This window comes from Mixophyes fleayi, chromosome 7, assembly GCF_038048845.1.
Source record: "Mixophyes fleayi isolate aMixFle1 chromosome 7, aMixFle1.hap1, whole genome shotgun sequence".
NCBI classification, from domain to species: domain Eukaryota; kingdom Metazoa; phylum Chordata; class Amphibia; order Anura; family Limnodynastidae; genus Mixophyes; species Mixophyes fleayi.
The window spans coordinates 115,507,651-115,532,271 of NC_134408.1; the positions used below are offsets into that span (position 1 = coordinate 115,507,651).

The window sequence follows — 24,621 nt, forward strand, 5'->3', positions numbered from 1 at the left end:
TTGGGTCACGAGTTTGATTCCCGACCATGGCCTTATCTGTGTGGAGTTTATCTGTTCTCCCTGTGATTGCTTCGATTTCCTCCCACACTTCAAGATTCATATCAGTAGGTTAATTGGCTGCTATTAAATTGACACGTGTGTGTGTGTGTGTGTGTTAGGAAACTTAGACTGTATGCTCCAATGGGTCAGGGACTGATGTGAGTTCTCTGTACAGCATTGTGGAATTATTGACCCTATATAAATAGCTGATAATGATGATACCTCTCAACTGTCAACGATACAACCATTCATTATGTTTAGAAATAGTCTTAAATATGTCTGCCTAGGCTACACATTTCACCTAGTGACCCTGTGCAGAATATAATCCCATACTCCTTAGTTAAGTATGTTTGTCTATTCTTAATTTGTATTATTACTGAAATCATGTGTGGATCCGATGTTGAATGTTTCCTATGTAGACCAGGATGTAATTTCTATTTAAATATGTACACTAGCTTTTATATTTAAACAAACAAATATTTATATGTGATAAATTGTCCAGTGTATAATATATATTAAAATATAAAAATATATATATATATATATATATATATATATATATATATATATTTTCTGCAGAATGGACTTCAATATATTTGCGATGAGCCTTGGCCATGATTTTCTTCTGCTGTCTATCTTGTGTAATGATGCATTAGGATGTGTATGCATTTTCTATATTCCTGCTGGCATTATAGCATGATCTGTTTTGTGCACGGATATTGCACTTATGCTTGTATTCAACCCGATGTTTGCTTTCAGGTGAGTCTTATTTGTAAAGGTATGTAAGAATGTTTCCTAAATGAAAGGCAAAGCATACAACATTTTTCCTGCAAACTTCCTATGCACAAAAAGTGCACTAATTCTCTTATTTATAAATGCTTGTAGGCAATTCCTCCTGACAGATGGTCTATTACTCAAACTTATTTTGAACACTTTAAAATATAATCTTTTCAGTCTTGTTTGCTTTGGGTAACTTGCATAACATCTTGTTAAATATTAAAAGGAAGTAATCAGTACCTTTGTCTGTCTGCAACCAAGTCCTATGCCCACCAAACAAAACTCCTCTCCTCCCCTTACATTGAAAGCATTCGTTCTTTCTCTCTCTCTCTCTGATCATCCTAAGGACGCAGACAATTAGTTGATTTGTTACTCCTGGACTTAAAGCACTTTTCAAAGTTGATTGAGTAGCATTCCAGAGAGGCTGCTAGTTTTCAAAGAGGGTAATTAGTGAATGTGAACGAAAACATGTCCAAGCTGGTGGAATGTGTCCCAAATTTCTCTGAAGGAAAGAACAAAGAGGTGAGAAATTGTATAGACAATGCATACATTATCAACATGTATGTAGGTCATTGTTTGCTTAGGATTATTCATATGGCTGTTTTGTTCTATGATGGTGGTTAAACTGACTGACAGAAATGTGTGTGTGTATGTTGACTATGCCAGAGCAGTTCATTTTAAACTAGATAGAGATACCTGCACTGCACTTTGTTCAGATCCATGCTGCAAATCAGCAACTTAATACAGATATCCAACACCAACCCTAAAAATATACTGTGGCTCAGACAAACCATATAATGGAGCAATGTTTTTTTCTACACTTATGTTGTTTAGGAATCTGTTAAAGATCTATTTGCCTAGTCCCATGTAAGCAGTGTTTCCACTTAGCACCCCCCTCCACATTTTCCTGGTCTTTCAGTTCATCCATTGTTGTTCCTGTTAAATGTATCATCTTATGTATTTACAACATTGTTTTAAGTACAAATTTTGATAAGGGAATTTACAGTGAAATTTGAGATTTTGACCAAGGAAAACCAGTAAATCTGGAATTTGATAGGGGCAACACTGCATGTTTGTGCAACATCCAGACAGTGGGTGTTTGGTTTTTTTTTTGTTTTGTTTTGGAGTGTAATTGAAACAATGCTTCAGATCTGTTCCTAAAACACACCTCAGTTATGCAAATGGGTTCCTAAAAAAGGAAAACTATGCTCATAAGCCTCAGTTACAGGACTGAAAATAACGACTGCCTCATGTTCCACACTTATGTACAAGGCGACCAAAAAAAAGGTAGTTGGGGATCCCCTGTGTGGATGTAGCGCAAGATGCTTTCTATTTTCTGTTTTATTTAGATCATACTTGCCAACTCTCCCGGAATGTCCAGGAGACTCCCGCATTTTGCGAGCATCTCCCGGACTCCTGGGCGAGTGTGGCAATATCCCGGAGGAAGTGGGCAGAATTGGCTCCCAAATGCTGCGATTCCTGGTGAATCGTGGTGTTTGGCCCCGCGTTTGCGTCATGGGGGGCGGGTTCAAAATGATGAGCATTTTGGGGCCCTGTCCCCATCACGCCCACCTCTCCCGGAAACCAACTTTGTCAAGTTGGTAAGTATGATTTAGATGATGATATGTGCAGCTATATCTATTCTAATTTTAAATAGCCGTAACGTTACGTGTCAAATTGGGGACGTGCATGGCATTTGTTTATGTGCAAATATACCTATTTATCTGCCTCATGCCCACATTCCATTTTCGGGAACTGTCCCCATAATATCCTTCCTATGTTTGCAGGATTGTGGGTCAAACCTTTAAAAAAAAAAAAATTAAAATTGAACTTTTAATTTTTTTTCTCAGTAAATACTGCTCCATTTTAACTTTTAAAATACCTTAAATTAATCCTCATGATTGAGGGAACATCATAGCAGTCTTTATTACATATGTCACGGTAGTGTGTTTGATCACTTTTATTAAATGGGCATTTGGGCATATATAAATGTGCTTACCTGCAGGAAATGTATCTGGATGGTAAAAAAAAACATCCAATTGATGATCAAAATTTGCAGTGAGAAAGAGGCCTTTGACCACCAGCTAACCAGGGAACAACCTCCTCATTCTATCCTATCCCTGATGTAAATGTCCCTAGAATGTCTCATTCTATACAAAACATTTCCTTTTTGCATGTGTGCTCTACCTCATTTAGCCGAGGATACCCAGCTCCTTACATTGGAACTGACAAATTGTGTACCCCCTGGCAATCTTCATGGGAGAGCCATACACATAAAGCAAAAATGTGCATGATATCACAATATGGCATATTCACTGCAGAGGTGCAGAGTTTGCTCTGTCGTAATGACATCCAGTTTTAATGGGTTAATTATTCGTGCCTATTTGGACAGATAAGTTGTGTGTGACTAAGTGCTGTGAAATGTGAGAAATTATTAGCATTTGATGAGTTTTTAAACTAAAACGAGCAACAAGGACACTTTTTTTTTTTTTTTTTTTTTTTTTTTCGTTAGGCATCAGTTCACAAATATGGAAATTATACTTTGTGCTGCCATGATGCTTTCTCTCAAAGTGTGTGGAAGTGTGTGGTATATTCTGTCCCTTGCTCTCTATGCTGGGATGTGACCAATTCAATTCTGAATTGTTTATAAATTAATTATTTTTTAAACTACCGTATATACTCGTGTAGAAGCCGAGTTTTTCAGCACATTTTTTCTGCTGAAAAGCCCCCCCCCCTCTGCTTATACTCGAGTCAATAAGTTTTCTGCGGTACTCGGCTTATATTCGGGTCGTCTTATACTCGAGTATATACGGTAAGTAGTATCATGAAAGCCTGACCCTCAATTGAACTACACCCACTAATTTGCATTACCGCTTTCACTACTACCCGCTTTGCCCTGACTTCTTGCCTATTTTTTTTTCTAAATTAACTTAACCCCTGGGATCAGGGAATAGAAAATATAGAAAATGTTGCCGTACATTTGGTGTACAGGTACTATTCACTTAACGACAGAGTTCCGTTCCTACGACTAGGTCGTTAAGCGAATTGGTCGCTAAGTGAGTACAGTACTGTTATATGCACCTACATGTATTGTAATCATTTTTATTGATTCTGAATGAAGAAATAGACTAAAGAAAACTATGTTTTGTTAGTTTGCTTTACATTACATAACACTGCATAACAGAAAATAAACATGTGTACAGTAAAGCTCTACAAACAGCAGCAATTATAACAATGAGGACCCAGGGAGAACCTGGTCGTAACTCCGTGTGGTCATTAAATGGGTAGGTTGTTAAGTGAGGAATACCTGTACACGGTATAAGATAAAAATAATTATTACAATTATGCCAAATATATTTTTGTTTCATCATATTACCCTCTTAGTATTGCTTTTGGCCTGCCATTCTATCTCTGATTGTTTTATACTGCATACTATGTGTATATGTGCATATATAAATATAGCCCTGTGGCTGCATGGACACAAACATTGTTCCATAATTAAAACAAACGCTCACTGTTCTTGGAATGTCCCTACTACCAGATTATTGATGCACTGGCAGCAGCCATTTCTCAGACGGAGGGTTGTCGACTACTGGATGTTGACCCTGGAGCATCCACTAATCGCACAGTGTACACCTTTGTGGGTACTCCAGAGGCAGTCGTTGACGGGGCCCTAAATGCAGCTCGTGTTGCCTTTAAGATGATAGACATGAGCAAACACAAAGGTATGTGACTGCTTCTGCCACCATCTATTCAGCTGTTCAATTTTAAGAACCTTTTGTGTTGCACATTTGTATTTTTTACCATTACTATTTTTATTTTTTTTTACAGTTTTAAGTATGTCATCTTGTGTTATCAAGAGCCTTAGTTTGTTTTCAGAACATTTCTTCAAATTACTTTTGATAATTTTCATATCATTGAACCTATTAGCCATTGTCCCCTTATGCTGAGCAATGTGGAAATTATATTTACACCATAAGACATTGATATGATGAGTTTCTTTGTGGTGCAGAAGTAATTTTATTTCCTTCATAATTCTCCCATTTCCTCTTGGGGAGGGAACAATGGTTCCAGCTAGTATATGCAGTGGTGGATAAAGATGATCTAGGGCCTTGGGCTGTATGTGTGCTGTGGGCCTCTACGTCACAAAAGTCTCAATTTCATTTGGATTGTACATCATACTTGCCAACTTTTCCTAGTTGGCTTCAGGGAGATCCTGGGGAGGTGGGCGTGCGGGGGCTGGATTTGATGAATCGCATCATTTTGGCCCTGCCCCCTAAACGGTTGTCACAATTTTGGCCATTACAGCAGGAGCGGGGCTAAGGTGACATGATATTGGCGTCATTAAGCCCCGTCCCTGCCACTTATCTATTGCGGGGGTGAGAACCGGGAGATTGCCCCGCTCTCTGGGAGGTCTCCCAGAAATACGGGAGTCTCCCATACATTCCAGGAGAGTAGGTAACTATGTGTTAAAGAGAAGCAGCTAATGAATCTATAGAGACTGAAGTGTCTTTTACATTTCTGTCTCCATTACTGAAGTCATGTTGTCTTATCTGTCAGTCTTTGATTAAATCTTGGTCTCCATGAAAATGGCCACCTCCATAGGCATCAATACATGGACATAGGACACAATTTCTGAACTGTCATCATGCCACAGATGGCGAAGCCAACCACGTCTTGTACTGGCTCAGCATCAGGGAGAATGCCAGACTCTTCAGGGAGTGAGGGAGATCACCCCTATTTCAGGGAGTCTCGCTGACATTCAAGGAACTTGGCAAGTATGTTGTACATTATGTGGCATCCTGAAAGACCTGGTGCACTGCATAATGTACTTTTGACAGGTAGGCGAGACTCGTGTGGTCCAGACACGCACACATACTTCTCTCCTTGCCTGGCTTACATTATGCCTCCTCCACTATCCCCTGATGCTCTGCACTGTATGCCCACATCATTGAGCACCAGCAATGCCATGCACACCACTGTCCGATTCACTCCTTTACAAGCAGTCCAGCATGTAGTGTGACATATCTCCCAACTGTCCCTCCAGGGGACAAAGTTAAAGTTGTGAAATTGGGACTGGGTGGTGTCTTAAGCTCAGTTGCTGCTTGGGACTGGTGGTGTCAGTTCCTCTGTTGCTGTTTAGCTGGATCCTGGTACAATTTACCTCCTGGAAAAGTGTATAAACACTCTTGGCTCCCCTCCCGCCCCCAACCCAGACACTTAATAAATAGGCCTCCTTTCCCCAACCAGGCCCAACATTAAATTAATGGTATTCACATTTAATAATTAATTTCATTTAACTAAACATCCCTGTCATTAAATTGACCTCACATTTAATAGACCTCACAGTATTAATAGTTCATCCCAACCACACATTACATTGAGACCCCATATTAAATTAATAGGCCCCTCCAGCTGTTCAATACATTATATCAATGCCCTCACATTACATTAATAGCCCACACCTGCCCCAACAGTACATTAATATCCAGCCCACCACACTTGCCTGTACTGCAGATGCTTGAATACAGTAGGAGGCAGAGTCCTCTGTGGTTCAGCCCTCTGACCAGACCAGATTGCTTTGCACCCTCTCTTTCAACCTAGGTATCCTATCCTGAGCTGTGCCAATCAAGGCTGGGAGCTGCTTCCCACTGTTAACAGCAGGACATTTTTATATGGTAGCTGGTCTCTGGAGAGGACCCTGATGCCAGGGTTGGCCCAGAACAGACTGACTGGGATGAGGGAACAAAATTTGAGTAAACTAGTTTCCCTTTTGCCCCAGGACCCCACCTCTATTTTAATTCACCACTGGCTATACACCTTAATGTCTTGTGGCACGGCATAAAAACATATTGACTGGTCAGATGAAAATACAGTATGCAAGAATATGAAAATAAAAAAAATAAATTAGGTTTGCTAAACTGATTTTTTTCCATCTGAGTTTAACTGTAGGCTTTGGGAGAGAATGCTTGAATTGGATAGTGAGTATATTCAACTCCATTTTAAATTAGTTAAAGCTGTCTTGGCGGTATTATTTACGAAACTGCAGGTTTGAAGATGTGGAGATGTTGCCTATAGCAACCAATCACATTCTAGGTGTCATTTTGTAGAATGTACTAAATAAATGATAACTAGAATCTGATTGGTTGTTATAGGCAACATCTCCACTTTTTCAAACCCGCAGTTTGATAAATATACCCCTTAGTACCTTTGGAGCAGTGGAACAGCTTTTCCATTGAGCTACAGTATTACCTTCAGTATTTCAAAGCAAGAGTAAATGAAGAAAATTGTTTCATATTTAAAGTACTTTTAGATTCCTGCCAATTGTCCATAATTGCATTAATAATGAACGTAGCTCTACCCTCCATTCAGCTGACGGCACACATAATAGACACACAGGTCCATCTACGTAGCTTTTTTTATTTTTTTTGCGAATTTTCACTTTGCACATGGGTAAATCTGAGACTTATGCCAAAAACCGCAATTCATGTTCGTATGTAAGAGACACTTCTGACTGCCTACAATTTAAAGAGCTGAACGGGGAAGGGAAGGGGCATATGCATATAGGCATTGTACTGTAAGGGCTTGCCAAGGTTGAGCACGCACACCAGTGTCCTATTAAAGCATTGGGCATTTCTAAGGTCCGTCTTGTTGGTCGTATCATTTGCACCAGCTACAGGGCAGGTGTAAGTGACAAGTAATAGTTATGACTGGTGTGTTTGCAATTATGATCAACTGTAAAAAGCAATTATCCCACTTATTTCTACTGACAGACATCTTGAAAACATTACCTGGTGGTAGCTCTTGAAGACTGTATTTGAGCACCTCTTCTCTAGAACTATCCTAACTTGTTTATATAGCTCCACCATATTACGGAGCGTTGTACAGAGAATATTTGCCAATCACATCATCCATTCCCCGCTGGAAATTGCAGTCTAAATTTCTTGGCACAAGCACACTAAAGTCCATTTTGTTGAGCAGCCAAATAACCTACCATGTATGTTTTGGAGTGTGGGAGGAAACCAGAGCACTCGGAGGAAACCCACACAAACTATAGAAGGAATTTAAAATACTGGTTTTTAAACTGTTATTATAGAATTTCAAACACTCAGGTTCTGCCTGGACAATCTCAGAAACTCAAACCCTGTCTTGCAAGCCTATCACAATTAAGAATATAGTCTTAATAGTCAGGAGACCTATAGAACGGTATGATGGTGGCTCATAAGCTGGCTTGGGTAAAGCTTCAAGCACCAAAGGAGCATCTAGAGATTTGTTTATTTTTTAAATACAGCTTTGAAGAATCTTGTACCTTTTTAAACCTTTTTCTGGCTTACAACAGCTTTGCAGTCTTAGAGAGGTTAAGATTGCATTTTGTAGAGCAAGATTTTCTATTCGGTTTTGCAACAACTCAAAAATTATGGCGATCAGGGGGTAAATTTATCAAGCTGTTGCGTTGAAAAAGTGGAGAGGTTATAAATGATTATGATAAATAACTAGAATCTGGTTGCAACATCTTCACTCTTTCAAACCTGCAGCTTGATAAATTTACCCCCTGGTCTACTATCATTTTAATTCCGTGCATTTTGCACCTTCCAGGGGACATCAACAGAGAAGCACCTTTCTGTGTGCTTTTTGCCTTTAAAAAAAAAGAAAAAAAAGAATAGGCTTTGAACCATTCTTGACTAGTTAACGAGATGGCAAATGAGAACTTCTTTCTGCATTACCCCTTCTGTTTAACTACAGATGTATTGTTTTAATAGAGTAATACAATACTTGTTTTCTAAATCATAATATTTCTACATAGTATAGAAATATACCTACTGCTGTATATTGTGAATGCTATTTATTTATATAGCACCACCAATTATGCAGAGCTGTACAGAGAATATTTGTCATTCACATCAATTGCTGCCCAATTTGAGCTTTCAGTCTCAATTTCCACACACACACACACACACACACACACACACACACACACACACGGGTTAATTTTTACAGCAGCCAATTAACCTACCCCATGCAACACATGGGGAGAACATACAAACTCCACACAGATAAGGCCATGGTTGGGAATTGATACAAACAGTATTATACACTTTCAGAATTTTCAAACACACCTGCACATACACTCTGTGCACACTTGGCCGTGACATGGAGTTATGTAATTGCTTAACCAGGTATTTCCTTTTCTTCTATAGGTGAGCATCCTCGTATGGGGGCTCTGGACGTATGTCCCTTTATTCCAGTCAGGAATGTGACAATGGCAGAATGTGTCTCTTGTGCCAACATCTTTGCAGAGAGACTGGCAAGCGAACTGCATGTTCCAGGTGAGGGAAACACATAATCGTGCAGCCTCTGTTGAGCCTAGTAATGGATTGTTCAACCTGTGGATCCCTAAAGGTACCTCAAATAGAATCCCAGTATGTGTAACTGGAAGAGGGATCAAGTTATCAGCTCCTTTGAGTTAATGTCAATACCCCATTTTTTTTTTAATAATTTTTTTACAATGTCTGATATTGTGCATTTTATAGATTGAGGTACCTCTACCTATGGTAACCTTTACCTGGCTCATACAATGGCTTCGTCTACCAGGGAAGACTATTGTCTTTTGAATCTGGCATCCTTTGTATTGGTAACTTTTTAGCTTTATGGACTTTGAAGTGTCTATGGAGGGTGTCCTCACTGTCCTGGATCAGACACAATACCTCCACTCTCAGTGCAGGTGTCTAGGAAGCCATGAACTGATAAAAACTTTAAATATCCTTTTAATTTGTAGAATGGAAGGCAAAATAATATGAAATGTTGTTTAACTTGTAAAGACTTGAGGGAGTATGGTAAACATTTATAGAAAAATGTAAAGGAAACCTGATGTACTCTTATGTTTGGTGTTGCTGGAAGGAATAATGGTCCTTAAAAAACAAAGCTGCGGGGAGGCATGTTGATTAGATGCTAAATACTGACACTTAACAGGTGTGTGTGAGATGAAGGCTGAATAATCCAGGACACTCCTACCTTTGTCACGAACAAGGCAGAACCACCTGTTTTTGGACTGGTAAATGGTTAATCAGTAATTCTGATTTAGTGCTCAGAATTACTGCAGTTTTGCAGCTCAGGCCTCTCACATTCTCACTGCAGCTAGCCATGCTACTGAGATTATGGTTACCCCTGCTTGACCAGAAAATTAGAGAAATCTAGATTAGGTGTTCACAGATGTAAATATTCTGTAAATTTTCCTAGAGCCCAAACACCCTGCCTGATAATACCACTTAGGATTGGCCACAAAAATAGTCATACTTTAAATAGTTTTTAAATTTTAAAGATTAGAATGAACACATCCAGTTATCCTCCAGTCAAATTCTTAGATGACCTATGGTACTTGCAACAACAGTATTTAACCATTTGTGTGTTTTAATCACACCAGTCAAACACACAAATGGCTTGCCTGGTGTTTATATAATCTATCTCACACTGGGAGTGGTCCAAACTTTCATCACATGACAAACTGTGTACAGGCAGCACTCCCAATTATTTGTGAAATAGATATTCTGTATACTCGGGCAGCACAGTGGCCTAGTGGTTAGCATTTCTGCCTCACAGCACTGGGGTCATGAGTTCAATTCCCGACCATGGCCTCATCTGTGTGGAGTTTGTATGTTCTCCCTGTGTTTGCGTGGGTTTCCTCCGGGTGCTCCGGTTTCCTCCCACACTCCAAAAACATACAGGTAGGTTAATTGGCTGCTATCAAAATTGACCCTAGTTCTCCCTCCCTCTCTCTCTGTCTGTCTGTTAGTGTGTGTCTATATTAGAGAATTTAGACTGTGCGCTCCAATGGGGCAGGGACTGATGTGAATGAGTTCTCTGTACAGCGATGCGGAATTAGTGGTGCTATATAAATAAATGATGATGATGATACTTGTCTTTACTGACATTTCAGTGGGGATCAGGCTACCTTTCTCAAGGTTGCAGACAAACTATACATAAACTTTCCAGGATTTTAAAATCCTTAAAAGAACAAATATTGTGGTATGAAACTCAAGTCTTTTTGCAGAACCCTCTGATTTATTTATGATCTCCCTTCAGCCTGGTCTCAATGTGGCTCAAGATATGACCTTCAAATATACTGAGAATTTATATTGTACTTGATATAAATATCCATTTGTAATATTTAGAGATGAATACAACATACTGCAGAGTATGTTCTCACTGTTTTTAGCTTTTTTTTTTAGCTACAATTTTGTAACGCACGTGCATCTTTATACATCTTGCCTCCGATTCATCTCCAATCATCTAGCTCTGATTCTCTTGTTGCCTTAATCCTGGATAATTATGTAGGACAACTGTTTATTTATTGGACTTTATTGAAAGTTGGTTTAAAAAAACAAAACTCGAAACATGTCTCACTATTGACTAGCAGCCAATAATACAAGTGACATGTGAATGAAAGATAACAATGTATCAACAAAGACAAAGAATCAAATCCCTTATTGTATAGGGTTGAAACTAATTAATAAATAGAAACCTAGGCACAGTAAATAAGGCTAGGCACTAATGTTGATTGGCACAACTCCCCCCTCCCCCAGGAACTGGTATCTTGGTACCTCCACTTGTCTGTTTATGTCAATTCATGCCAGTTATATAGTAGCATAATTGGTAAACCATATCCCTTGGGTAGTAACGCAGGATGCAGGATCAAACTCGAAAGCATCAAGACAAATGGAGGCAAAGATAGGTTTTGAAACATCTGGTATAGGGTAATAATCTTCAGAGGACAGGAATTTATTAGTGTTTTCTGTAATATTGTCATAGTGTGTAGCTTAGAGGTTGTGTGTGTGCGCTAAACTGCCATTCACATTTATTCTCTAGTGTATTTGTATGGAGAAGCAGCTCGCAGTGAAAATAGAAGATCTCTACCAGCTGTGAGGGCTGGAGAATATGAAGCACTGCCGACCAAGGTACACGGGGTCTCTAGGGTATGGGTCTTAAGCGTATGAAAATAAAAAGGACATTATTTAAGGAATCTCTTCTCTAGATACTTGGCTACTATGACCGTTAGAGAAATTGCTACTATTGGATGTAAAGGGAATTATAAACATTAGGAAGTCTCATCTACAGCAATGTACATGTCTATAATGATGTGTGTTGAGTTTATTGAAATGTCTAAGTTTTTAACTTTTTTGTCACAAGACTTCTGTTCCATTTGTGACTTGTTTGTTGCTTTGTGAACTATTACTTGCTTGTGTTTCCCTCTTTTCAGCTACAAAATCCAGAATGGAATCCAGATTTTGGGGAACCAGTCTTTATTCCAAGTTGGGGGGCAACTGTAAGTGGAGCCCGCAAATTTCTCATTGCATACAATATAAATCTACTGAGTACCAAAGAACTGGCTCATCGCATTGCACTAAACATCAGAGAAGGTGGCCGCGGGAAAGGACAGGTAAGAAGCAAATTGTGATGAAATTATTAGTTTTTATTGTATAAATATAAAGAGGATACAAGATATTATGGCAGCTGCTAAGATGCTCAAGACTCCAAACCCAGGTTCATAGCCAAGCACACACCTCAACCATAATATGTCTTATATTTTACTGACATAGTGTAATGTTCCGTGAGACCCTAAAAATAAGACATTTCTGTTTATAGCTATATTGGTGTTTCTCACACAACGAATAAAAATCTCATAAGTGGAGACGTTGCCTATAGCAACCAATCAGATTCTAGCTGTCATTTTGTCGAATGTACTAAATTAATAACTAGAATCTGGTTGCTATAAGCAACATCTCCACTTTTTCAAACCCACAGTGTAGTAAATATATCCCTTAGAGTACCGTTTGTTATGGGCTGTCTGATACCTGTTGGTTGCTATTACCTTGTGGTCTGCAAGATGCAATCCGTTTCTGAGCACACAGTCAGAAGGACCACATAATGCTAATGAGACTGTAGTTTGCCATCGAAATTAGTTATTAAATTCATACATCAAAACATTTCCTTTTTGCTATCCCACTTTCATCCCAAATCCTAGCCTGGACGTCTCAAAAAAGTACAGGCTATTGGGTGGTTTCTCCAGGAAGAGAACATGGCGCAAGTATCGACAAACCTACTGGATTATGAGATCACCCCTCTACATGCGGTATATGAGGAAAGCTGCAAAGATGCCAAGGTATCTGATCTCTTTTCTGTACCCTTTGGTTTTCTATATGGTACTGTTGAGTAAATAAATAAACTACTATTTATGTTTCTTAATATACAAATAAAATAAGGTATTATATTAACACTATATAGTTCCCCCCGCCTTATATTATGACAATATTTTTGCAAATTATAACTCGAGATTTCAAGACAAAATAAACCTAATCAATTTATTTTAACTTGACAAGTATTTTCCCCTCCTAATATATGGTTCTCTGTCCTGCACACACCAATACCTAATTTTTAAAATAATATTAGTTAATTCCGTCTTTTTTTCAGGAGATAAATCTCCCTGTTGTTGGCTCACAGCTGGTCGGTTTGATTCCTCTTCAAGCTCTGTTGACTTCTGCAGAGTATTATATCAAGGAGGAAAAGTTGTTCATACTTGAAGAGGAACACAAAATCCGACTGGTAAGACTCTCTTCTCTCGTTATATACACCACTCATTATACAAAATACAACAGAGACCTTCCTCTAGAATTTGCTTCACTACTTAAAATTGTGAAAGTAAAATAAAAAGTCACTGTCCAAATGCATGAGACTTACAAGCCGTTAAATGTTACCTCTGATTCCTGCATGAAACAAATTCAAGGGGCTTTAGAGTTTATAGGTTCCCAACAATTCGTATGTTGAATTATTACTTACATTTTATAATTTTCTAGGACTTTAATAAATCATTCCCACAACTACCATTTTACAAAACTGTCATTGAGTGCTAAAAACATTACAACAATCTTGTCATATAATTCTTGATACAGATTCTTTTTAGTGTCTCATATGATTGAACTATGTGATCTCGATTTGTAGGTAATTAACCGGCTTGGATTGGACTCTCTGGCTCCCTTTGAACCTCGTAAAAGAGTCATTGAGTGAGTGGAATTTGGTGCATCTTATGTTATAATTAAGAAAATAATTTACTTTTAATCCGATTCACACCTGATGTTTAGTTCCACTGCTACACTTTTTCCTTCACTCCAATATCCGCATTCCCTTATTTTAGCACCCTGTCTATTATAATAATAATAATAATAATATTTGTAAGGCGCCGTACACGCTACTTACAGTAGACTATACAGGGTAAAACAGTACAGAACAATAAAAACAAAGTACCAATACTTCAGAAACTCCGGGCAGGCAAATACAGTAGAGACGGAGCGGAAGAACAGGTATGGAGACAGGAGGGAAGAGGGGCTCTGCTCATATGAGCTTACATCTTAAGGGAGGGTAAACAAAATCAGGCACAGAAGGGAGCCAGTGAAGCAAAGGGGAGAGAAAAGAGGGGCCAGGGGAGAACGAGCAGAGGAGATGAGAGGTTAAGTGGATGGTTGGTAGGCCTTAAGGAGCAGGTGAGTTTCAAGTGCCCGTTTGAAGGAGCACAGGTTGGGTGAGAGACGGATGGAGCGAGGGAGGTCGTTCCAGTGAAGGGGGGCAGCGCTGGAGAAGTCTTGGATTCTAGAGTGGGAAGAGGTAATCAGAGTGGAGGAGAGGCGGCGGTCATTGGCCGAGCGCAGGGAGCGGGAGGGAGTGTGAATGGAGAGGAGGTTAGAGATATAAAAGGCAGTAGACTGGGAGAGAGTCTTGTGGTGGTGGTGAGGAGTTTGAAAAGGATTCTGTAGGGGAAGGGGAGCATAGTGCATAGTGTGCGTTTTTATTTACTTTTTTTTTGCCTGACATTGTGTTTTACACCGCAGTTGTGAGGTTTATACTGTATATCTCACAGGTACCTGGTCCAGGATGACCTGTCTGGAGCACTTGTCACACAGACATTGAGGGGGTTTGTGCACAGTGTGAGAGCACGAAGTGCTACCCCTGGTGGAGGCTCTGTGTCTGCGGCGGTCTCGGCAATGGTGAGGACTTTGAGTGAATCGGTGTTATTGAGTATTTAAATTGTACCCATCGTGTATATCCACTGGATACAGCCATTTTGTGACTGGAACAATATTCATCCTATCAATTCAAGAAAACTTTGTACCTCATGCCTCCAGTGACCTCATTTTCTAGTGTACTAATGAGCTGTAATTTCATGTATATTGGTCCAGACCACAAAATAGCTGTCTCGCTCATGTATAGATGAGTAAATGTTTTGTACTTGTTAATTATATGGGTGACACTTGTAAGAGGATGCTCCAAAGCACCACTATCTACTTGTCAGTCCAAGAAAGATGTAAGCCATAGATTAAATAAGATACCAAATATCAGAAACAAGACAGTGAATGGCCAGGACCAACCCCTAGATCAGAAACTTACAGCACCAGAGACTCGATATCAGCTGAACATGTCACTTATGACCAGAGATCCGATAGAGTTGGTCCCTGTTGACTGTACAGTAATCTCAAACTCCCTCCTCTGCCAGCGGACGCGAAGTGAGAACTTGTATTGGAATAACAGACTGCTTCCTTGGTATGAGGGGTGGGATCAACGTTTCGAGTGGTGTCTGTATAATTGACAAGTACCCAATTTCTGAATGTTCATTTTGACCACATATGAAGAAGCTTTGAGCTACTTTCTTATGGGTAGATTGTAAAATTATCTACTTTCTCTCCCCCTCCCATGTCAACACTACTTGCAACACCGTTCCTAATATAGAAAACAGAACTGTATTGCCTATCCTTATAGTTACTGTTTGTGTCAATATTTCACAATGTGTGAATACTGTTCAATGCAATGACTAAAATGCCTGATATGTTGCTTAGTAATTAATATTTGTTATTCTTATCTGCTGAGCATAGCTTTGAAATGGAAACTTGTATGTTCTATTTATGTTAAAAGGTCAAATTGTGTGTTTTTTTTTTTTTTTTTTTCTGCATCATGTTTGGGGGAAGAACTTTATTAATGCAGAAGTAATTCCTGCTCAGATTAGTTTTATTTCAAGGTGTTTCACCATAGGCTTTAATAGAGGGTACATTCTTGTTGCTTTGCTCTGGAGTTTTATTAACTGGATAACTAACTGCGATGCTTTCCTTTTAGGGAGCTGCCCTGAGCTGCATGGTGGGGCAGATGACTTACGGGAAACGTCAGTTTGAATCTTTAGACGACTTGATGAGGGACTTGATTCCTCCTTTCCATCATGCAGTGGATTGTTTGTTGGGCCTTGTAGATGCAGATTCTAATGCATTTGGAAGCTATATGGTAAACATGATCTTGGTTTCCCTCAGTTGGCTTTGGATTTTCATATGGTTTACTTTTCCTACAAACGCCCACACTCTGCTACACTGTGACTTTACACCAACCTCATAGCGACATCTTTACTTTCCTCTTTCTCCATGGTTGTACTCCACCCCCCACTCTTGGATTGCCATGGCATGTTTTAGATTTTAAGATAATTGTGTACAGACAAGTGGCGAAGTCTCTCCTTCTTAGACTAGGTACACACTGAAGGTTTTTTAGCCAATTAAAAGGCCAATCACCCGATAAATGATCACTCGGCCACATATTGCGTTAGTGTGTATACTTACATGATGAACGACAGTCGTTCCAAAATGCCCATTGTCGTTTCATTTGCTTAGTTGTACTTTTTAATAATCTCATTCCAATCACCTTCCGATCATGTAGTGTGTATGCACTGACGATCTCCATAGAGTTTACAGAGTTCCGAGGGTAAATTTATCAAGCTGCGGGTTTGAAAAAGTAGAGATGTTGCCTATAGCAACCAATTCTAGTTGTGATTTTGTAGAAGGTACTAAATAAATAACTAGAATCTGATTGGTTGCTATAGGTAACATCTCCACTTTTTCAACCCCACAGCTTGATAAATTTAGCCCCCTGGTCTTTTCAGCTGATGCCGGCAATGAACATGTCCTGGTGACTAAAGATATAAAGTGCTGTTTGCTGGAATAATTTGTTCGTTGTGAGACTGAATATTTTGTTTCAGTCAAAGAAGCTAACGAAATTCATTATGACATGTGGATAACTATAACAAGGAATTCAATCAGTGTGACAGGAATGAATGAATATAGTGCTGTCATTCTCTAAACTATAGGACCAGATGAAGAGCACAGATCTAAATGTAAATCGTGTGTAGTGTGTAAGCCTGAATCGCCCAACCAGTTGGACCATCAGCCGGCGGTACAATTGTTGTAGATAACGGTTCGGAAAATTCTCCAGTGTGTACCTAGCTTTAGGCTGGTGTATTGTCCAGAGCCGTTTCTTACTGGGCTAAGGTCCAACAGTTCAATCTTGACATATGATTTAGAAAGAAATGCTTGACAATGGGAAATTATGCTTTTCTAAAGAAACGACAACTGATTAATATCATACCAGTAAAACACTCTATGCTCTTGTATATAAATACATCATGTATAGTCCAGGAAAAGGTAGAAACCAAAAACTTAGATTCTGTAGCAGACCCTTTGCCATTTTTATTAAATTCCTTACCTTTTGATTTCAGTAAAAAGTTGCTGCCTGATATTTGCTGCTTTTACTGTACTTTGCCCTTTTACAGAGAATATTCACTTTTAAACCTTTTGGCAGTTTGTTCCTCAACAAGTCTATATTATAATTTAATAATATACCTGCATTATAATATTTTGTAAATGTATTTGGTGTTCTTTCCCCCCCCCCCTCACTTTTTACCCTCTACTCTGTGTCTTATGTTTTTAGGCCGCTCTGAAGCTCCCCAAAAATACAGAAGAGGAGCAACAAAAGTGAGCTTCTCTTTAGTGTGTTTGTGTATATATGTGTACTGTGTATCCATATCCCATCTTTCCAACCAGTCAGTTTGTCAAATTGCTGCCCTGATCAACTGTTAGTGATCTTATTGTGAAGTGGAAACATCTAGGAGCACCAACAGCTCAGCAGCCAGGTGGTAGGCCACACAGGCTCACAGAGCAGTACCGCCGATTGCTGTAGTGCGTAAAAATAGTTTGTTCTCTGTTTCAAACTGCCTCTGGCAACATCCGGACAAGAACTTTTCGGCAGGAGCTTCATGGATTGGGTTTCCATGGCAGAGCAAGACGCACACAAACCTCAGATCACTATGTACAATGCCAAACGTAGACTGTAATGGTGTAAAGCACACCGCCATTGGACTCTGAAGAAGTGAAATCAAGTCACTCTGGAGTGACAAGTCATGATTCACCATCTGCAGTCTGACAGACTAATTAGGGTTTGGCTGACGTCAGGAGAACGTCTCCTACCCAAATACATGCTGCCAACTGTAACCTTTGGTACAGGAGCAATAATAGTCTGGATCTAGTTTTCATAGTTTGGCCACGGCTAGAGCATACAATGACATTCTAGAGCAGGCCTGCCCAACGGGTGTTGTGAAACTAAAGTCCCAGCATACATTGACAGCTGTCGGCTGTAAATCTACTTGCAAATCATGCTGGAGAGCCACAGGTTGGCCAGTCCAATTACTGATAGGTTGCTATATGTTGTTCCACATTTGCCTCTTTTGCACTGTTGGTGAATAACCTCAATGTGTACTAATCACAGCATTCAAATCTCTATTGCTAGTTTTAAATAACTGTAAGTGTGAACTCCCCCCCCCCCCATCCCTTTGTGTGTATATGTGGAACTTTTGAGGGATAGGCACAATAATTTACTTTTTACTTTGGTGGATTAATCCCCCCCAATGTAAATGTCTTCAGACTGCTGTAGAACTTAGACGTTGTATTTCTGTGTGCAATGTTCTTTGGTAAATTTAACATTCCAAAGCAAGACTTCCTCAGGCTTCATACTAAGGAAAGTTCTTTAGTTTGTATTGGACCAATAACTCTAAGTTTTGCTGCAGCCTTTGTATCTTGCCCTTCCTTCCCTACCCATTGTCCTGCGTCTGCTCTCCCTCAGGACTCTTAAAGTGTACTTTAAAAACTACATTTACCTGTGTCCTTTTGCCCTGTACAGTATGTTTGCCAGAAGCTATGAATCAATCGGTCATTGTCTGAACCAGTTCTTTGTAATTTCTCCATAGGCGTTTTGCAGCTCTACAGGATGGTTTAAAGGAAGCAGTGACTGTGCCCCTAAGTCTGGCTGAGAAAATCAGCACATTGTGGAAGCCCCTGTTGGAGCTCTCTAAACATGGCAATCCTGCATGTAGATCTGACTTGCAGGTACTTTGTATACTGAGATCTGCATAGTGCCACTTCTCTTGTTCTATATGTCGTGTGACTTTATATTCACAAACCTGTTTTATAAGTTTAAATTGTGAACATTTTTCTATTTGCTAATTTTCATACTTTCTATCCAACCACACCCATTGTTTTGCTTCACTGATGGTATCCCTTTCCATACCGCACTTTGTTCACTCCTATATGCTCTGCTTCATGGCTGAAGGACACTACAGTCACCCTCTTTTAGCCACATTTTGCAGAACATTTCTGATAACTGACAATAATATCTTACATTCAACTGTACAACTTGTGCTAATAAAATGTCAAACATTCCAGTTCGGTTAAGTTATGAAAACTTTTACATACCAAGCATATAATTGTAAATGTTAATGGTTGCTCTTGTCAATTTGTACTTAAGATCTAGTAGTACTCTTAGGGGGGTATTCAATTGACGGCGTGATCGCCGAAAATCGAGCGCTCGAAAAATATTACCGTTAATACGGTAATTACTTGCTGAATTTCAGCTCGCAGTGAAATCCAGCGAGTAAATTACCGTATTAACGATTTTTACGCGCAGATTACCGTATTAACGGTAATATTTTTCGAGCGCTCGATTTTCGTCGATCACGCCGTCAATTGAATACCCCCCTTAATGACTAAAGTGCTAATGAATGTGTTTTTATAATGTAAACTGCACAAACATTTGTTTATTTGTGCATACCTCCTAACATTCTAATACCTCTAATCTGAATATTGCGGGCACAAGCAGGGGCTGTGGCCATGTTATATTATGGTGTGCCGCCAGGTCCGGCGCTCCCATTAGGCAAGGTTAGGCAATTGCCTAGGGCGCTGGGCTCTGCAGGGCGCCTCGAAATTAAAAAAAAACAAAACGGAAATCCACGGGGAAGAGAGGAGGGAAGGGGCTATGAATCTTACCTGCATGAAGCTGCTCCTCTCTGCTCTGTCTTCTCCCCTCCGCTCACTGACAGTGACAGGCCGTGAGTCATCATCACGGCCCGACCGTGTCTGTGAGTGGAGGGGAGAAGACAGAGCAGAAAGGAGCAGCTTCATGCAGGTAAGTTAAAGAACGACATGGGGAGGGGAGCTGAGGAGAGGGAAGCGCAGCGGCGATTTTTAAAGGGGGGGGGGGGGCGGCGATTTTCACACTGTGCCTAGGGCGCCAAGGACCCTAGCACCGGCGCTGTGTGCCGCATCCCCACAGTGACATGGCACATCATCTGAAGCTCTCCCCAAGCCAACTTCCCCTTCTCTAAAAACACCCCCTTCAATGCCACACCTGAAGTCCTGAACTGCAGGATGGCAGAAAGCCCTCTGGAATCGGGATTGTCCCTCCTAAATCAGGACTGCTGGGAGGCATGATATCTGTAAGGTGTGGGAGTGTTGCCATTTTAGTTACTACCCAGTAGACTGGCTAGCCACACCCCAAGAGCTATTCACATTTAAGTACTTAATTTATTGCCCAGGATTAAATCGTTGTCTGTTTGCCCACATCACAAGGAATTCAGTGCATTTCTGAGGCAAGTCTTCAATCCTTAGAATTGTAAACATAGGTATTTTTAGAGCTTTGCACAGTGTATCACCATGTCCATTGACATAGTTTTATTTTGCTTTCCATTATAAACCATCAAAAAAAATCTAACTAAGTTGCAATGCAGGATTTGGCAATGGTGACCACACCTGTTACTGTTCTATGTCACAATATGTTCCACTTCATAGTCTGTACAGCCCTTCTAGTTTTCTTGTTTTACTTTTTTATTTTGCCTTTGGGGGGAAAAGTGATTATAAAAACTCCCATCACTTTGTGTGTGTGGGACAACATTCATTTGACAGTCATCCCAACTTGTGGGTGTATTTCATTCTCTTATTCCCATCTGATTTTTGTTTTTCTCACAGGTGACCTTTTGTTAATTTTATGTTTCCTCAGGTGGCAGCTAAAGCTTTAGAAACTGGAGTGTTTGGAGCTTATTTTAATGTCCTTATCAACCTCCGAGATATAAAGGATGAAGAGTTTAAGAAACAGGTAATAAGTGAGGCCTGAGAGGTCTACAGCACAGCTTATGGACTTTAGTATTGGTCTTTAAAGACATTAGTAAAGTATATGCCCTAAACAGGATACTTGTGGATGCATTGAACATTCTGTGGATGGTGGGGAATGTAAATAGATTTATTGAGACTGTATGGTCTGAGTGTAAACAACATAAACAAAAAGCTGAAACTCTGCACTGAAAAATCAGTGCTTCATAGGGGTATTGTTTTGGTTATGAAGGAAACTGCTCTTCTTATTAATTTCAAATTCCCTAAGTGTGTTGAGCAGAGAGTGCTACCCAAGAGAAAATATTCAATGTGTGAGGACTGTATGGTCTGATATTTGCAACCTTTATTTTTCAGACTCAAAAGAAAGTTTCTCAGCTGTTGGACGAGGCAAAGAATTGTGCTCAATCTGTGATACATTTCTGGGATGCAAATGAGATCTAATTAAATAAAAATTATTAATCTACAGGCACACTTGTTTCGTTTTTGTGTGTTTTAATAAACTTTAGTCATCAGGACTGATATCAAAGGAGATTGTCACGGTCTCAATCGATAGCAGGTCTTTACAATGCGAATCCTAGGGTCTGCACAGTTTAGCGCTACACCAACAGGGCGCGGAGTCTAACGAGCAGACGGTGTTCACCAGGAACTGCCGCAAGGCAGTATGGTCTTAGCTGCGTCTTGCTCGCAGGTCGCGGCCCCTGCTAGAGTACTGCAGAGACCCTCTTGGGAAGTTTGACACCCAGCAGGTAGGATAACAGGTATTAGAATAGAATGTCAGCTTTGCAGACGAGTAGTACAGATAGTCATGTCTAAGGTACCCAAAAGGCAACTGAGGGTTTGGAGGAAGTGCCTTTTGTATTTGGCGCCAGGATTGCCTGGCCAATAGAAGGACAGGCATAGGTTTAATAAGTTGCGGGTCTGCGCATGCGCAGACCCGAATCCAAGATGGCGGCGCTCGGGACGGAGCGGACCGCCGGAGGCAGGTAAGTTTGCCGGGGGTCGGGTGAGCTGCCGATACCCCGGCAGGTGACAGATCTTTTGGGTTTTAAAACAAACATTGACATGTCTGTGCAAAACAATAAACAACATTTTTTTGTGCTGAAAAAGATGTAGTATTTTAAAGTGCATGAAGATGTTAAATTCTAAGAAAATATTAATTCTGAAACAATGCAGTGTGTCAAATATGCATTTCTGCCAAATTGCTGATTTGGAAAAGCTGAATAAAGCCACTGATCTACCCATACTACGACCATTTTTGTTGAGACCACATCTCTTTTGGATGTTAAAAATTTGAACTAATGACGGGTATGACTACAACAAGAGATAACATGATAAATTGCCATAATATGTACAGCCGTGGCCAAAAGTTTTGAGAATGACACAAACATTATTTGTCACAAACTCTGCTGCCTCAGTTTTTATGATGGCAGTTTGCATATACTCCAGAATTCCCAAAGGGAAAAGCTGGGAAAGTGGGGAAAGGGAAAAACCGCTCCGCACTAGACAACAACCAACCTCACTGCTTGGATAACTCAACTTAGTGAGGGGGTGCTAAGGTCATATATATGGCATATGAATTAGAAGAGAAAGAGAGTTTTGACCTAAGAAGCACTCCAGGTGTGAAGTAAATAAACGTTTAATACTAATATTTTAATGGTATGCGTTAAAAAGGTGTATGTCAGTATACAACTGATTAAAAAAGCGAAGTATTTAAAAGTAATAGTGTTGAAAAAAATAGAATTAAAAATAATGTAACCCTGTGGTGGAGCCAATCTTAAGAGTACTGATAATGGGGGAAGATCTGTCAAATAGAAATTCCTTCCACATGTATATACACAATAGATAAGGTGAGAAATAGCCAAGGAGAATGATTATAAGGTCCTATAGTATGGTAACTATGTTACATTCACCAAAACCCTATTCCTGTTGTATTCATGTAGACTCTAGATGGCAGTAGAACGTGAACTTCCTCCCTATGATCTTGACTCACTGGAGAATGTCCCTCTGTTATTAATAAATCAGAATCCTAACCATAGTCAGAAGCTGAATCGCTGGATATTCCCAGATAGACAAAACATATATAACGTGGCTTTACTAATTCCCTAATGGCATAACTTCAGGGAGACCACTCTTATGTGCGGTTTATATTGTTACCTTACCAATAAACTGTACAGTGTAGTGACAAAGCGCCTTATTTTATGTTATAATAGTGCGCTTATAACCAAAAGAATTTATAACCAAAGGGATTCACCCTAATAGGAGACAGTGTAATACAGTGAAACCACTCATTCATACATCCTATGTTACTGCCATGCCACAAGGCTGCACAGTGCAGCGACAAGGTACATTATTCAGTGTTGTTAATGTGGGTTTATAGGCAAAGGGATTCCCCTGGTAATAGGTTATAAAGTATAGTAATAGGTCGCTGTACTTAAATTTGGTATACACTTGTAGAGCGAAAGATATCTACTCTAAAGGTCAGTTATTCCTTACAACGATAAAGCGCCGTAATTGTAGTTACTATGCGCCTGTGAGCAAAAGGATTTACTTTAAAGGTAAGTAATACGGTTCAGCGGCGAGACACCGCACTGAGAATTATGTTATTTATTTTATTTCATAGACAGAGAGATTCCCCCTAGTAGTGAGTAGTTAGATAGAGAGGCACAGCGCCGCGATTGGCTCCGCCCACTTCCGGGTTTGACGTCACCTATTGTGACGCCGGCCCGGAAGTGGGCGGAGCCAATCGCGGCGCTGTGCCTCTCTATCTAACTACTCACTACTAGGGGGAATCTCTCTGTCTATGAAATAAAATAAATAACATAATTCTCAGTGCGGTGTCTCGCCGCTGAACCGTATTACTTACCTTTAAAGTAAATCCTTTTGCTCACAGGCGCATAGTAACTACAATTACGGCGCTTTATCGTTGTAAGGAATAACTGACCTTTAGAGTAGATATCTTTCTCTCTACAAGTGTATACCAAATTTAAGTACAGCGACCTATTACTATACTTTATAACCTATTACCAGGGGAATCCCTTTGCCTATAAACCCACATTAACAACACTGAATAATGTACCTTGTCGCTGCACTGTGCAGCCTTGTGGCATGGCAGTAACATAGGATGTATGAATGAGTGGTTTCACTGTATTACACTGTCTCCTATTAGGGTGAATCCCTTTGGTTATAAATTCTTTTGGTTATAAGCGCACTATTATAACATAAAATAAGGCGCTTTGTCACTACACTGTACAGTTTATTGGTAAGGTAACAATATAAACCGCACATAAGAGTGGTCTCCCTGAAGTTATGCCATTAGGGAATTAGTAAAGCCACGTTATATATGTTTTGTCTATCTGGGAATATCCAGCGATTCAGCTTCTGACTATGGTTAGGATTCTGATTTATTAATAACAGAGGGACATTCTCCAGTGAGTCAAGATCATAGGGAGGAAGTTCACGTTCTACTGCCATCTAGAGTCTACATGAATACAACAGGAATAGGGTTTTGGTGAAT

At 39.9% G+C, this 24,621-nt stretch overlaps 1 protein-coding gene across 1 annotated transcript; it reads left to right on the forward strand.

Moving 5' to 3' along the window:
* Positions 1-1,092: 1,092 nt before the first annotated feature.
* FTCD (formimidoyltransferase cyclodeaminase) lies at positions 1,093-21,576 on the forward strand. Its single transcript, XM_075178645.1, has 14 exons — positions 1,093-1,338; positions 4,358-4,541; positions 9,015-9,143; positions 11,680-11,768; positions 12,071-12,250; positions 12,836-12,973; positions 13,282-13,413; positions 13,810-13,871; positions 14,723-14,849; positions 15,970-16,131; positions 17,602-17,645; positions 18,914-19,052; positions 20,998-21,093; positions 21,462-21,576. The coding sequence occupies exons 1-14, from the start codon at positions 1,285-1,287 to the stop codon at positions 21,546-21,548; spliced, it is 1,623 nt and encodes a 540-aa protein (XP_075034746.1). The 5' UTR covers positions 1,093-1,284; the 3' UTR covers positions 21,549-21,576.
* The last annotated feature ends 3,045 nt before the right edge of the window (positions 21,577-24,621 follow it).